Source organism: Lissotriton vulgaris, chromosome 10 (genome assembly GCF_964263255.1).
Source record: "Lissotriton vulgaris chromosome 10, aLisVul1.2, whole genome shotgun sequence".
Lineage (NCBI taxonomy): Eukaryota > Metazoa > Chordata > Amphibia > Caudata > Salamandridae > Lissotriton > Lissotriton vulgaris.
The window spans coordinates 547,222,786-547,237,161 of NC_141698.1; the positions used below are offsets into that span (position 1 = coordinate 547,222,786).

At 43.6% G+C, this 14,376-nt stretch overlaps 1 protein-coding gene across 2 annotated transcripts in view; it reads right to left on the bottom strand.

Moving 5' to 3' along the window:
• The window catches only part of LOC147688502 (coronin-7-like), a 1,252,182-nt gene that overhangs the window by 1,158,902 nt on the left and 78,904 nt on the right, over positions 1–14,376 (bottom strand). For both annotated transcript variants that reach the window (XM_086941395.1, XM_086941394.1), the window contains exon 2: positions 2,932–3,028. In XM_086941395.1, the coding sequence (XP_086797521.1) occupies positions 2,932–3,028 (97 nt within the window). The remainder of the gene's footprint in view (positions 1–2,931; positions 3,029–14,376) is intronic.

Consider the following 14,376-nt stretch of genomic DNA (forward strand, 5'->3'; position numbering starts at 1 on the left):
AAGGCACACCAACCAAAATGGTAATGAACAAGCTACACTCTCTATAACCCTAGACGATTCATCAGTCGCTTGGCAGCATTGTCAACTGTCCCTAACGGGTTTGTATTTGGCATAGTGGCAAAGAGCCATCGAAAAGGCAAACAATGAAATGAATTGCATGAAATCAAATCAATAGCAACTTATCATATAATTTCTTTACACAGCAACAACATGTTGCTGCTTTCCAGGAACCTAGAAGTGAATGTACTTAACATGCTTAAATATTGTGATCTCTAGATGGTCTTCAGGTTTGCAAACAAAATGCATACATTCTGTTAACTATCATTTCATAAGTCAGGAAAGAAAGTGCATTGACATGCTTTACCTTTCTAACAACTACACATACAACCATATTCTACCATGCAACAGTGCGATATCTAAAGGTAGAGTTTTTTTGAAAGCTTGATAATGTGGATGAGTACTAGTGGTGAAACAGGTTGTAGGATAGGGATGGAAGTACTTGAATCATGTTTGTCATCAGTTATATATGACTATATATGAATTTTTCAAGGTTTCATGAACAGAAAAATGTTGAGGCATTTATGAAAGAGAGCAAGTCCGGCTGTTGTCTTAGATGATTTTGGAGAGCTCCCTAGGTTTGTTTCTCCTTCCATGATTTTTTAAAGCTGTGCTTCTCTTGTTTTGTAACCTGGGTGTTTTTGTTTCTGAAATTATGGATCCTCCAGAGGGCATTGAAGGGTTGTTTAGGGAGTAGGGTGTTTTCTGACACACAGCTTTGGGCTCCAGTGGGACCCAGTGGAGGTAACCCAGTTCACATAATGTAATTGAATTTCAGTAAGCGTGCTACTAATCTCACTGTCGCTTAGAGAACTGCTTTGATGGGGCAAGGTGGCTGGCAGGGCCTCCAGTTAATATTGCGTATAATCAATTCTAGAGAAGACCAGAGCATGTGCTGCAGTGTTGGCTGATTTTGGGAGAAGGATGTAAGGACAGGGGGCTTTTAGTGACTATCATGCAGCACACTCAATGTAAAAAAAGGCGAATTGCAATAACATTGCAATAAAAATTATGCCAGGCACCTTGTGCACATTCTGGTCCACCGTAATATATATCATGCATAGCGTCTACATGTAATGACAGGTCCAAAGGAATGAAAATCAAGAAGTGCTACTCCTGTAAAGACTTTCTCAGTGTAACAAATATCGGGCAGTGGACATCAGGATAGCAAAGAGTGCATACATTTGGTCTGTGGCTGAAAGGTGACATTGTATCTCCTACAACTGGACACTCCTATACTGGCTGTCAAATGCATGCAGGATCACACGTGACGGTGAACGGCTAGCATTCAAAGATTTTCACATACGAGCTCTTCACTGACCTCGAAACAAGATCACAACAGAATTTGTGCTCAGCCAACCAAGGTATGTTGGTAATTTTTAAGTTTGATGGCCAATCTAACATGGGTAGACCATTTCCATCCCAATTTACCAAAACATGAATTCCCTTCCTTCTCCCACCACGAGTCTTACTCATACGCACTCTGTCAGGATTGGATTGGGTTCATTAAAAGTGTCTGCCTTTCTTCTCCTGTGAAGACTGAAGTGTAACCGGATGCTGAAGAGGTACCCTACCCTACTCATTCATCTAAAGACACCTGAATCGAAATGATTTGAGTCCATTGTTTCCAATGTAATTACAGCTTGAGTCTACTGAAAAACAATTGTCTATGCATCATGTAATAACAGCGTAGCTGTAGTGCTAATCGCGCCAAGTATCCCAGTCAATGAGTCCCATTCTGGACTGCGCATTCTTTGACACACATAAAGCACACATTACTACGTATAAAGCTCTCCAGAGGAACTTCTACTGCTTCTTGCTCAAACAAATCATCTAAGCAATGCATTAGAAACCCCAAAATGCAGTGACTTCATTTGATTAGAACATTCTGGTGTCATGCTTTGAAAAGGCATATATCAGCGAAACATTCAAGACGCAGCCTAGAATTTCACATTCTTTCCCATATACATCTCCTTCTAACCTCACTATTATCTCAGTGACTAAGAGGTTTAGCTTTAATCTCTGAAATACCTCAGTCCTCTCTTGCTTTAGCAGTGTTGTGATCAACCATCCCCATCTCCTATACCTTTCTGGCCTCACTACATCTCTTTAACCCCATACCAACTATCATTCACCAGCTCTCTAATACTATTTCTGCCCAACATCACAATCTCTTAAGTCTACCATATACCTCCATGTCACAAAGGATGCAGCTTGTGAGTTTTTCTTTTTAGAGATCATTGTCATCTGGTAATTTAGTCAAATGGCTTTCATTAAGGGGAGCCTCAAGGTTTTATTGATGTTAATCAACACTGGAAACAGTGCAGAATGTTAAACGAAAGCTCAGGAAGGATCACAGCATTGTGATATACATGGCATGTAGTCATCTGGTAACTTCGCCTAACTTCTATATTATACTCAAAAGTCTGTCCTTATTTCCTTCAATCAGATTTTCACATGTTCTGTCCCACCACCACCACAGGTCCACCCGCTTATATTTTTTACCTTTCTTACCCATCCCATGTCCCCTCAATCCTACCAGACTATGGTTTTACCCTAATCCCCAGATGTGCCCGTATTCTCCTTGATTTTCTGCTAGGCACCTCTAACCTCAACACTCCCATGTCATTCAAGAGGATCAAGACATATTCACCATACACTACAAATACTAGCCTCTTTTCGATACTTTGATTACCACTTTGAGGGCCTTTAGCCTCATCTGTATTCTCCTGGCATCTCACATCCTGTTCCAGGCCTAAACCCAACTGCTTCCATTTTCAACACCATGCGCTGCCATGTTTGCTATAAATCACACCCCAGCCTCACCCCTGCCATCCTTGAAACCTCTATCACTCTTGTTTCGCTCAACCTCACCTGCAGAGTCGGTATTGAAGGCCACCAAACATCGACTGGATTTGATGTGGTTTCCGCAGGAAGTAGCAGACCCAGCTCGTACATCCCCAATCCAGGCCTGCAACAGAAAGAAAAAAAACACGACTCTTGAAACCAATCACTAGGCCATGCATTCAGAAATGTTCTTAAGATCCTACTTACAGACGTGGCCAACTGAGCCACGCCTGCAAAAATAAGCAATCAGTTAACACAGCTCTCTCAAACCATGTACTTCATTAACTAACTGCAAAGGATAACAATTGAATTCCAGTAAACGTATACAATGATTCTAAGGCATCGCTGCCGCACTGCCTCTGATCATAATCCTATCTTAGACAACTTGGCACCAGGGGCGACACAGGCTGCGATACCTTCTTGCAGCCCAATGCATTTTTGGATGCATCTTTCAGAGAAACGGTGGAGAACACAATTGATGACAATTGATACCCCTTACTCTGTATTTAGGCGCGCTGATGTGCTAGCGCGACTAGAGAACTGGTAAGCTCCTGAGGCGGAAAGCCGGGAGATTTCGTGAAGACTGCTTAGACTTTTAATACTTTTAACAAATTTGTGTGATACTGTGTTTTTTAAAAGAAACCTAATAACCTCACCTGCCACTCGCCCAGTGTACCTCCAGCGCAACAGACCTTCGCGCTGAGAGGGGAAACTTTGCACGGCTGACGCCATTGCCTGGAAGCACTGCGGCCACTCCCACCACCCCCTGCAGTCTATAAAAATGTGCTTCACCCGGAAGCGCAGCGGACGAGCGCAGCGGGAGCGCCTAAGGCAAGCCCGTCTGCGCCCGTCCGCGACCAGACTGCGCCCAGCGCCAGCCATGCTGCTGGTTATCCCCTCTCACAAATAAGATAGTCTGGACAAGTGCGGAATTATTGGCACTGAATACCGTCAAACTCTGCCATGCGTCCAGGCTCGACCTGACCCAATCGGTTCTCCCACCTTCATGCCTGCATTGTGGCGACTTGCCGGCCAATGCTCCACCTCAACCAAACAAACATTCTAAAACAACAAGACGACCAACGGCCACCAGTTCCTCTACGATCCCGTTTAAGGCAGCTCTACTGAACTGTAGATCCCTACCTAAACATGCGGATGATATAAACCTATTAATAATGGACTCTGACTGGGATGCCCTATTTCTCACAGAAACCTGGCTAAACTCCGACAATATGGCCTCTATTCCTCTTGCGATACCACCGGGTTTCAAACTAAGCCTCTCAAATAGAGAGGAAGACAGAAGAGGCGGTGGAGTGGCCATTATCTTCAAAGATAAATTTATACTGACATCCTCTGCTCCCACCACTATCCCTGGTATAGAGGGGCTACACTTCTGCCTACAAATTAACCAGCAACTATCCCTAGCCGGCCTGCTCATCTATAGACCCCCGGACTGCCCCTCGACACGCACCAGCGAACTTTGGGATCTAATAATCCAAAGTTCCCTAGCCCACCCTCACTATATGGCTCTCGGTGACTTCAATGTACACGCCGACAGGCCTGACGGCCTCCAGACTAGTCAACTTATCTCAACGCTACAAGCCGCTAACCTAACGCAAATTATCTCAGAACCCACGCACAGAGCCGGCCATATATTGGACCTAATTTTCGCCAACGTTTTGGACTCTACTACCCTTCCTCCCTTACCCCTGGTATGGACGGATCATTTTTTAATTCCCTTCTCCATCCCCCTCCCGTCCTATTCCCAGAAAACAGGCAAACGTTCCTACATATGTAGAAATTGGGCTAAATTATCTGCTAACACCTTATGTCCTGCTCTTGCAGCTGCCCCCCCCCCCACTGACATCGGATGTGAACTCCGATGCAGTGCTGTTAAACCGCTGGATAGGTAACACAGTGGAATCCATCGCTCCTGCCAAAACTGCCACTTCTCGCAGAGAATCCCCTACTGCCCCCTGGTTCTCCGCAGAGTTGATGGAGAAAAAAAGCTATTGTAAAAAGCTGGAGCACCTTTGGAGGACAAACTATTGTGAAGCAGCAAAAAACTGCTACAAAAAAGCCCTACGAGGCTTACATCAATCTATAAAAAAAGCCAAAAAATTATTCTTTGTGACCTCCATCCAACAAGCTGAACAATCTAGCAAAGAAGTTTTTAAGATTGTTCAATCCTTTTTTAAACCAAGAGCCATTGACACTGAGATTACCCCTTCAGAGAGACTATGCGAAGACATCTCAGACTTTTTCGACAAAAAAACTTATCCAGGTCTATGAGACCTTTTCAAACCCCACGCCCACTGTAATGGCGGACTCAGAAATAAAAGTTTCACCCCCTCCTCCCTTGGCCCAATTCCATCACATCTCCCGTGAAGAGGCCATGAGTGAGTTAAATAAATGTAAATCTGGAGGCCCAGACGACCCCTGTCTGCCAAAACTCTAGAAAATGATGTCGACAGCTATTGTTGAACCTCTTCTTCATATTTGGAACACATCCATTGAAACTGGCATGTTCCCTGACTGCTGGAAACATGCCACCCTCCTCCCTTTAAAAAAAAAGCCAAATGGTGCTCCTGACGACCTGACCAACCTGCGCCCTATTTCCCTGCTAGCAGCCCCTGGAAAAATGCTCGAGAAGCTGATTCAGCGTCAACTGAACAGTTTCATAGAGAAAAACGGAATCCTACATGAAACACAGTCAGGTTTCAGGACCGGTTTCAGCATCGAGACGGCCCTTATTGAGGTTGCTGAGTCGATTAGATGGTCTTTAGACGCAGGAGCATCAGCTATGCTGGTGCTCCTGATCTATCGGCCGCATTTGACTCAGTGGACCATGGAAGATTGATGTTGAGGCTAAGAGACACAGGTCTTGAGGGTAAAGCACTGAACTGGCTTCAATCCTATTTAACGGGCCGCTCCCAGAAAGTTGCACTAGGCACCTTTTCCTCTAAACCAAAACATCTCTGGTGTGGTGTCCCCCAGGGGTCTGCGCTCAGCCCGTTCGATGATACTCAATTAGTCTTCCCCTTTCATGAAGTATCTGAGGTTGCTTTTAGCAAAATTAAGGGCTGCCTTCAAGACATAGCCAACTGGATGAATACTAACAAACTTAAGTTGAATGCATCCAAAACGGAAGTATTATTCTTTGGAAAAAATACGTGTCCTTCTCCAGACCTATGGTGGCCCTCCGAAATGGGACCAGCCCCAGTCCCTGGAACCAATGCGAAGAACCTGGGAGTAAGATGGGATGTTAACCTCTCTTTCTCCTCGCATGTTCAGCAGGTCTCCACATGCTGCCTTCACAAACTCAGGAACCTTCGCAAATTTCTATCTCTCCTACCGGCTGAGTGCCGTAAAACGGTAGTCCACGCTACAGTTACCTCTAGACTGGACTACTCGAACGGCCTCTACCTTGGTCTGCCCAAATATCTGGTGCAGCGACTGCAGACCGTGCAGAATGCGGCTGCGAGACTCATAAAATCGATTCCTTTTAAACATCATGTCTCTCCGCACCTGCGCGAACTGTACTGGCTCCCAGTGGCGAGCAGAATTAAATTCAAAGCTCTTACTCTGGCGTTTAGAGCACTAAAAGGCATATGCCCTAACTATTTAAAACGTAGACTCCCCCCGCTGCCATCAGGAAAGACATTTACGCTCAAACTCCCTGCTTCAGCTAACCATACCAAGAGTTAGGAAGGCCAGACTTGGGAGCAGATCCTTCTCTGCCGGCACGGCGAAACTCTGGAACGCCCTGCCTCTGGATATTCAATCCACCTCGACAGAAGCAAGTTTTAAGAAACTCCTAAAGACCTGGCTTTTTATGCAAAAAACCTAAGCATTTCACCTAGTTTCTGTCTTAAGCTGTAAGCTCTCTACCTGCGCCGGGACACCTCCTTGTGAGGTACAAGCATCAGTATTATTATTATTATTATTATTATTATGAGTGTTTCAGACACAATGCAGGCACCGCACTCATACAAAACATGGAATGGGAAGCTTTTAAGGTTGTCAACCAGGGCACTTGCATGAAAACCTCACTGGTGTCACACGGATGCTACTGAAGGAAGTATTGAAGATGGAGGAGCAACTGTCAGCAGTTGAACTGTCAGCAGTACAGAATTGAGCAGACAGACCGCGTTCGATTGACTTGACTAAAATGTACCATGAATCACTGGAAAGGCTCCAATGTGTACACTACAAGGAATATCTTACATGGTGGCACAAGAAGGTGGACAGAGCAGGATGAATCCTGGGGTGGTTGGTCCAATCAGACACTCCCCAGTAGCCTGTCGGGGCTATGCAGGACAGAGAGGGGCAGTTTGTGACTGTGCAGACAGACATAAATAAGGTATTCACAGATTATTACCAGATGCAGTTTTCCCAAGATTAAGGCCAGATCAAAAAACCTAAAGGTGTGTTTGGCTTTTGCTGGTCTCAAGAATCTCATCATAGCCAAACAACGACCTGTTAGGTCTGCTATGAGATCTAGGAGGATTTGCCAATAGGCCTGTATGTGCGGGCACTCCTATACCATGTTAAAGAATTCTGCCTCCCCTGCGTGGCATCTAGGCATCCGCCAGGATCCCTGTGTAAATTTTAGCTAGTTGGGCTGTGCCTCCCAATTGTAAACTAGTGTGTAAGACAGAAGACATTTTGAAAAATATCCTCTAAATTGTATGCTAGTATGGGTACCCACAAATTCAGAGATGTACAAATAATCAGTGTTCCTAAACTTTAAATCGTGTGCCCATTTAGGGAATACATATGTTTCCTGATACACATATTTCAACATACGAATTGGTCTATACTCGGGACACAATGAAAAATCATTGAACAGTGCAGCCCCGTTGTTGGCGCTGGATACCTTAAGTTTTTGGAGACCCTGCAAACCCTATATATCCCCACTACCTGAAGGGTCAAGCGGGCATAATGATATATTGCTTTTGTAGTTCGGCCATTGTTCTAAAACATTACGGATGAAAACATTGTCAAAAATGTCAGTTCTTTCATACTCATTGTCCAATGGGTTTCGCACTTATTTCGTCCACAAACTAGAAGTAGGTTGAAAGCATAAATAGGAAAAATGGGTTACCTCTTTATAAAATGCCAAAACTGTGGTAAAAACATTTGTTTTTTTTATTTAGCTCTGCATGTTCCTGAAACTAGGAAGATGGTGACTTTAGCACATTAAACCGTTTGTAAATGCCATTTTAGGGAGGGCAGGGGGGGTGGAGAAACAAACCTGGGGTACCTGTGGAATTCCCAGGATGTTGAAAAAACGACACAAATTTGGTGTTGATAACTTATATGTAAAAAAACGTTATGGAGCACTAAGCTTGAACTACCTTAAATAGCCCAAAAAAGGGCTCAGCAATTACTTAAGCATATATATATGTTAGCTCTATTGGGCTGGGTCTTGAGAAACTACCTTCTTTCAACATTCATCTCTGGATTTAGTTAAACTTTAACTAAAGATTTAACTCTCGACGTGGACTCTCAGCACCTCGCTTGATTTTTGCAGTCTACTTTTGGTGTTCGCAATTTGTTCTACAGTTACTACATCCCCTCAAATAAAGATTATTGCTGCTATATCCAAAATGGTTGATTCACTCTCTCATCAGTGCCGTCTGTGAAATATATTAGCTGGTACATTATGCGGCTTGGTCAAGGTCGAATTCTTTTTTAATTTTTTCATGAATATGGCCCCGTTCTTCAGTCAAGCACTGAATTATATATAAGAACTTAAGTCAAATTAGTTATTGAAGTGTACATGACTCTACGTCCCTCATTACGAGTATCGAGGACTTTGGGGGGTGGGGTCAGAGGGGTAAAGAGGGGCATTGGTCGAGAATCTCCCAATCCTGTCAGTATCCGGCCATGAACCAAGTTCGGTTGGTCTTTCCCCGGAAGAGAGAGTAGCTGCTGGCACGTGTCTACAATGGACCCATTTCTGGGCAGTTATCCCTGATTCCATGAGAGAGGAAAAAAACATTGAATGTTTCCACTTCCACTAAGAAGGTGGAAACGTGCCAACAGGAGGACCGGTGGAGGGTAGGGGTTTGGGGTACCAGTGCGCTAGGCATGGGGCTGTGCCCGTCCACGGGAGCACTGTCCGCTTCCGCCCCTACTGTTGTAGGGTGTTCGAACGGGATTTTGGCTGTGATACTGCCCATACAGACAGGATCAGTGCATTCAGGCTCAGAATTGTTAGGTTATGGTCCAAACGTTGTGGACCCAATAATTCCTGGCCCACAGAGACCTGGAATTGTGACATGCAAAATTTCACCAGGATTTATTGCGGTGGGTGAAATACGAAAAACTAGTCATGAGGGTCTACTGTGGCCACAGCATATTAGTAGACCCCCCCCAGGCAGGAACAGTTAAATGATTTTCAGTGCTTCTGGAGCAATGGATACATGCCTGTTGGATACCTCTTGAAGTAGTTACATGCATTTTATGTGCCTTTTACAATAATGTGACGCAGGTGCGCAACACCCATTGGGCTCGAAGGGCTTCAGCCCTCCCCCACCCCCATTGTGAGTGTCAGCTCAGGGTCAAAGCTTCCCAGGCACACACCGGAGTACTTCACAGGTCTTTAAAAGACCATTATTTGTTAACGAAGCTTTGTTGTTTTTCACCCCTTATTAGAGCCCCTGCATCTCCACTCTGCCTATTGCTGGAAGAATTACCCTCCCCCCCGAAATTTTTACTAGCCCCCCCACCAAAATTTGGCTCGAGCTGCGCCTCTGATCCTACACCATACATTTCCCAGGAGAACTACGAGCCCTTATACAGTAGTAAGGACTAAGACTCCTTAGCATAGTCAGGAGTGACACCAAATGGTGATCTGTTACTTCAAATGAGTCCCTTAAACTCATAGGCTCATGGGAGCCAGAGCAGGTTCTTGCGGGCCACAGAAATATGTTGGTTTTGGAGATGTTAAAAGACGGTTGTTCCAAAAACAAAAACGTGATTGAAGGGATGTTTGAATTAATCTCCATGTTTGAATTACTCTCAGCCACTGCCCATCACTCTAGGCCTGATTCCACACCATCATGTTTTGCCAGCTGTGCCATTCTAGACAGAAACCCAACTTATGCAAATCAGCCATGGTAATGCTCCAATAGAAACAGTCCAACCCGAAGTGCCAGACTAGGGACCCTCCAAATGGGAACACTAGCAACCGCAGATCGGGTTTGACCTCCTTAGGTCTCTTCAGTGAGGATCAGCTTGACCCCTTTGCCACAGTGAGCACGGGACACCTGTCTGAGCATACCCATCGCATCTGGAGTCAACCTAAAAAAACAAGAAGGTGATGGAAGGAATGCTTGAATTAATCTCAGCCACCTACAATCGCTCTAGGCCGCATTCCAGACCATCGTTCTTCACCACTGTGCATTCTACACAGAAACCCACCTTATGCAACTCAGCCTTTGTCCTACTTCAATAGGAACAGTCTAGCCGGACCTGCCTCCATATGGGAATACAAGACTGCTGGGTCAGGTCAAATATCTACTTTCAGAATCCTGGTACATCTTAATTCTTGATGTTATAAAATACAGATTACCAAAATTGGCATAAAAATATTTGGTTACCTACAACTATACATCACCATTTTTTCCAACTAACCTTTTAAATTCAATTCTGCAATGTTATATTTTCTATGCCCATGTCATGTCCTCCATATGAACTCCATACCCTCCTTCCGACGACTAACCAAAACCTTTCTTAATATTAGCTTAAAACCCATTTGCCTCGATTCATCCTAATAGAAGCAGTTAAGCATAAAGTTCACAGTATTTTCAAGGTCTCTGAAGACGCTGGACTTATACCAAATTTCACTGCACTGGTACCTCTCAGGAGCCAGGTCTGTCTGTCTACAAGAGAAAATGTAATCTTGGTCATACAATTACAATTTGTAATTTTGGAGATTTGGTTTCAAATTGATGCAATGACGTTTGGACTGCTAAATCGAACACAACTTTTCAAGATTTTGTATGTGAGAACTTTTTTTCCACATTATGACAAAGCTGTCGAGTATTCGTGTTTTGCTCCCTTGGAAGCTTGCATACCTTTCTACTTCAAGTTCGCACATGTCTGGAATTTCCCATGGCTGGGTCGTCTGTGCTTATGGACCTCGTTAGGCCAGGTGTATTTCCAGTCCAAAGATGAAAAAATACTACTTATGAGGGATTCCTTATGGAGGGCGGGACCAGATGTGAATGGGGTTTGTTAGTTTGTTCTAGTTCATCGACAAAATGAAAAATCGATATCACTATGTTTCTATATATGCTTGGAGCAACCGCATACATGTACCAACGGAATTTACACTGTGATTATATGTATGAAATTGTATGCTATTACTGCTCTCAAAACTATGCTAATAAACAGATTTAAAAAAAAAAATGAGGGATTCCTTACAAAGAATAAAGGGAGAAGGTGTGAAATGCAACATTTTTGTGAAAAGAGAGGATTCCAAATGGAATTTGTCCATTGCGAGGAGTGTTAAGATGCGCCTGGCCTTTTGGCACTCCCCTCCTTACAGATGTTCGAGGGGGTCACGGGAGAGCTCCATACGTCTTCTGTACTGTATTTTGGGTTGTACATAGAAGCAGTAATAAGCTTGCATGTTATACCCAGTATGTGACTATTAAAAATCAGGCCACGGAGGAGATAATGCTATGGGCTCCATTCAGGTTGGAAGACTTTTAAGCTCTGCTTCAGCTTGGGTACATGAGGTATATTGCAATGTATTGTAATTGCATTTATATAGGGCTTACTACTCCTGACGAGGCATTGAAGTGCTTTTTCGGAGAGTAGCACGCTACTCCGGAACCCATAAAGGATTAGTGGTGAATTAGTATAGTGAAAACTTGACAGTAATTTGAGTGGTGGCTATGTTAGTCAGATTATTTGGATTGGGACGGATAGTGGATGTATAGAGAAGGAAAAAAGGTTTGCATTTATATAGCTCTTGCTACACTTGATGGGGCGTTGAAGCGCTTTTTCGGTGAGTAGCACGCTACTTCGGACCCATAAAGGATTAGTCGTGAATCAGTATACTGAAAATATGAAAGTAATGTAAGTAGTGGATATGTTAGTCAGATTATTTGGTTTGAGAAGGATAGTGGAGGGCTAGAGAAGGGAAAAAGGTTTGCATTTATATAGCGTTGGCTAGCCCTGTGTTTTTTTCGGGGAGCAGTACACTACTCTGGAACTCATAAAGCGTTAGTTGTGAATTAGTATAGCGAAACATGAAAGTAATTTCAGTGGTGGATATGTTAATCTGTTATTTGGATTGAAAAGGATAGTGGAGAAATAGAAGGGAAAGATTTAGATGTTTTGTTTAGGAGCTCATAGCAGCAGGAGGAGGCTTGGGATGAGTAAAAGGGAGGTGGAGGGGGATGAGTAAAAGGGAGGTAGAGAGGGAGGAGTCAGAGGGAGGGTTTTGACTTGTTTTTGGGGATCGGAATAGTAATAAAGGTATGCGATGATGTAAGGAAGGGTGGAGTAGGAAAGCGTCTCAAAAGGGTTATTTTGGGGGACTATATGTGAATTAGAAGAAAAGTAATAAATAAGTAAAAGTAATACATATATAGATCCAAAATAATAAAGATATAGATCCAAAAGTACATGGAAAGTATATAAATATATATGTCAACAACTGCGCTTGTACCCTGGAACGGATTGCATAATTATTGCATCACATAAAAAATGTATTTAATGTAAAAATAGATCAATCACATCATCACAACAATCCCACATGCCAACCAACACTTTCATACCAGCATACATACAACTCATATCGCAAACAGCACACAACTCCACAGATATATCATAACCAAGGGTTGATCTGAAAGTGATAGATGGAATACAATCCACTGAGGATGGACCCCAGATCAATCAGATGGTCCCCAGATGGAAAAGACGCCAACGCGCGCTTCGGTGTATCGCCTCAGACAGGGCTAAACCTTCATCAGGTTGGGAGTATTTAGAGGCATGGTGGGACAGGATATCTATTTCAAAGATTTGAGGCACAACAGGTTTCAAATGTGTGCACTGGCCTCAAAGGGCCAAGATATTTGCAGAATCCAGACGATGTAGACTTCAATTTTACCTCATAGGGTTTCAAGCTGGAGGAATAATCCTATCCGGTGTAAATCGGCATTCAGGGTCGATATACAGCAACCGGGTGGGTTTTGAGGTACTTTTCCACGGTCAAAGATAATTGAAATTGAGCCCTTTAATGACCAGAAGTCAAACGGGGCATTCAAAGTCTCTCCAGTTGAACTAGCACGACGGATACGCACAGGGTCCCCGACTAATCGGGGATCGAAATCTGACCTGGCATGCATCACGATTGCCATGCAGAAAAACAGCAGTGTTTGGAATAAAGCAGGTATAGCTGGGGGTATATGATACAGAGCCCTACAAGACGAGTAGGTAAAGTTTGAGAAGTATGGGTTCCTTTTAAGGTCAACACCACAAGAGAGGGCAGTTGGAGAGACCATGTGCTTACACAAACAGTAATTTCCTGAAAATGGACGTGGTATCAACAGCAGTACTAACTTAAAGAGAGAGAGAGCTACTACAGACATGATGTTAAAAGTAGGCAGCGCAAAATGAAGTGGAAACTAAGCATGTCTGTAAGAGAAGTCCTACCTGGAAGGAAGCCAATCAAACAGATCTAGCAGGGGATTTCTTGTACGCTTTTCTTTGATATACCTAGGGTTGTAGCTCTACAACTAGATCGGTCTTACTAAACCCATCCCCTTCACATGACCTTATCCAAAACTGGCCCAACAAAGGTAAACTGATTTTTATTTAGGTGTGTACGACATTTTGCAGCAAGCAAAGCCAAGCAATTGGTTCCAGTTGAGCACAGATAGAAGCAAATTGCAGTTCTATGCAACATACAGTTAGAAATATTAGCAGTTAGAATATGTTATCCACAACTGGGCCATTAAAGGTAAACGGAGACTTCACACGAAGAAAAGTCAAACAAATGGTTGTAGTTGAGCACTGCTGACAGTATATTGGAGGTCTAGAAGACATGGATGTATGACGTTACGACGCGTTCTTTACACCGCACTACCATTACAACGCTGGTTTTACAACGCAAGTCATTACCACGACTTATGCTGTAGGGTGCTGGATTTAGGAATAGTATAATTTACTATTCCAACTCCAGCCTACGTACAGTAGGGAAGGTGTTGGAATAGTAAATCTATTTTCCTTAGCCTAGAGCGCCCTCCAGCGCAAGTCGTGGTAACGAATTGCGTTGTAAAAGCAGCATTGTAATGGTAGTGCGGTGTAAAGACCGCATCGTAATGGATGTTCCCCCACGGCAATATGTTGACTGTACCCTGTTAACTTGTCAAGTATTCTACTGTATTATATTGGTATTTATGTAGCACCTCCTCCTTTGCAAGCCTTAAAGTGCTTACTAGGTTGTTG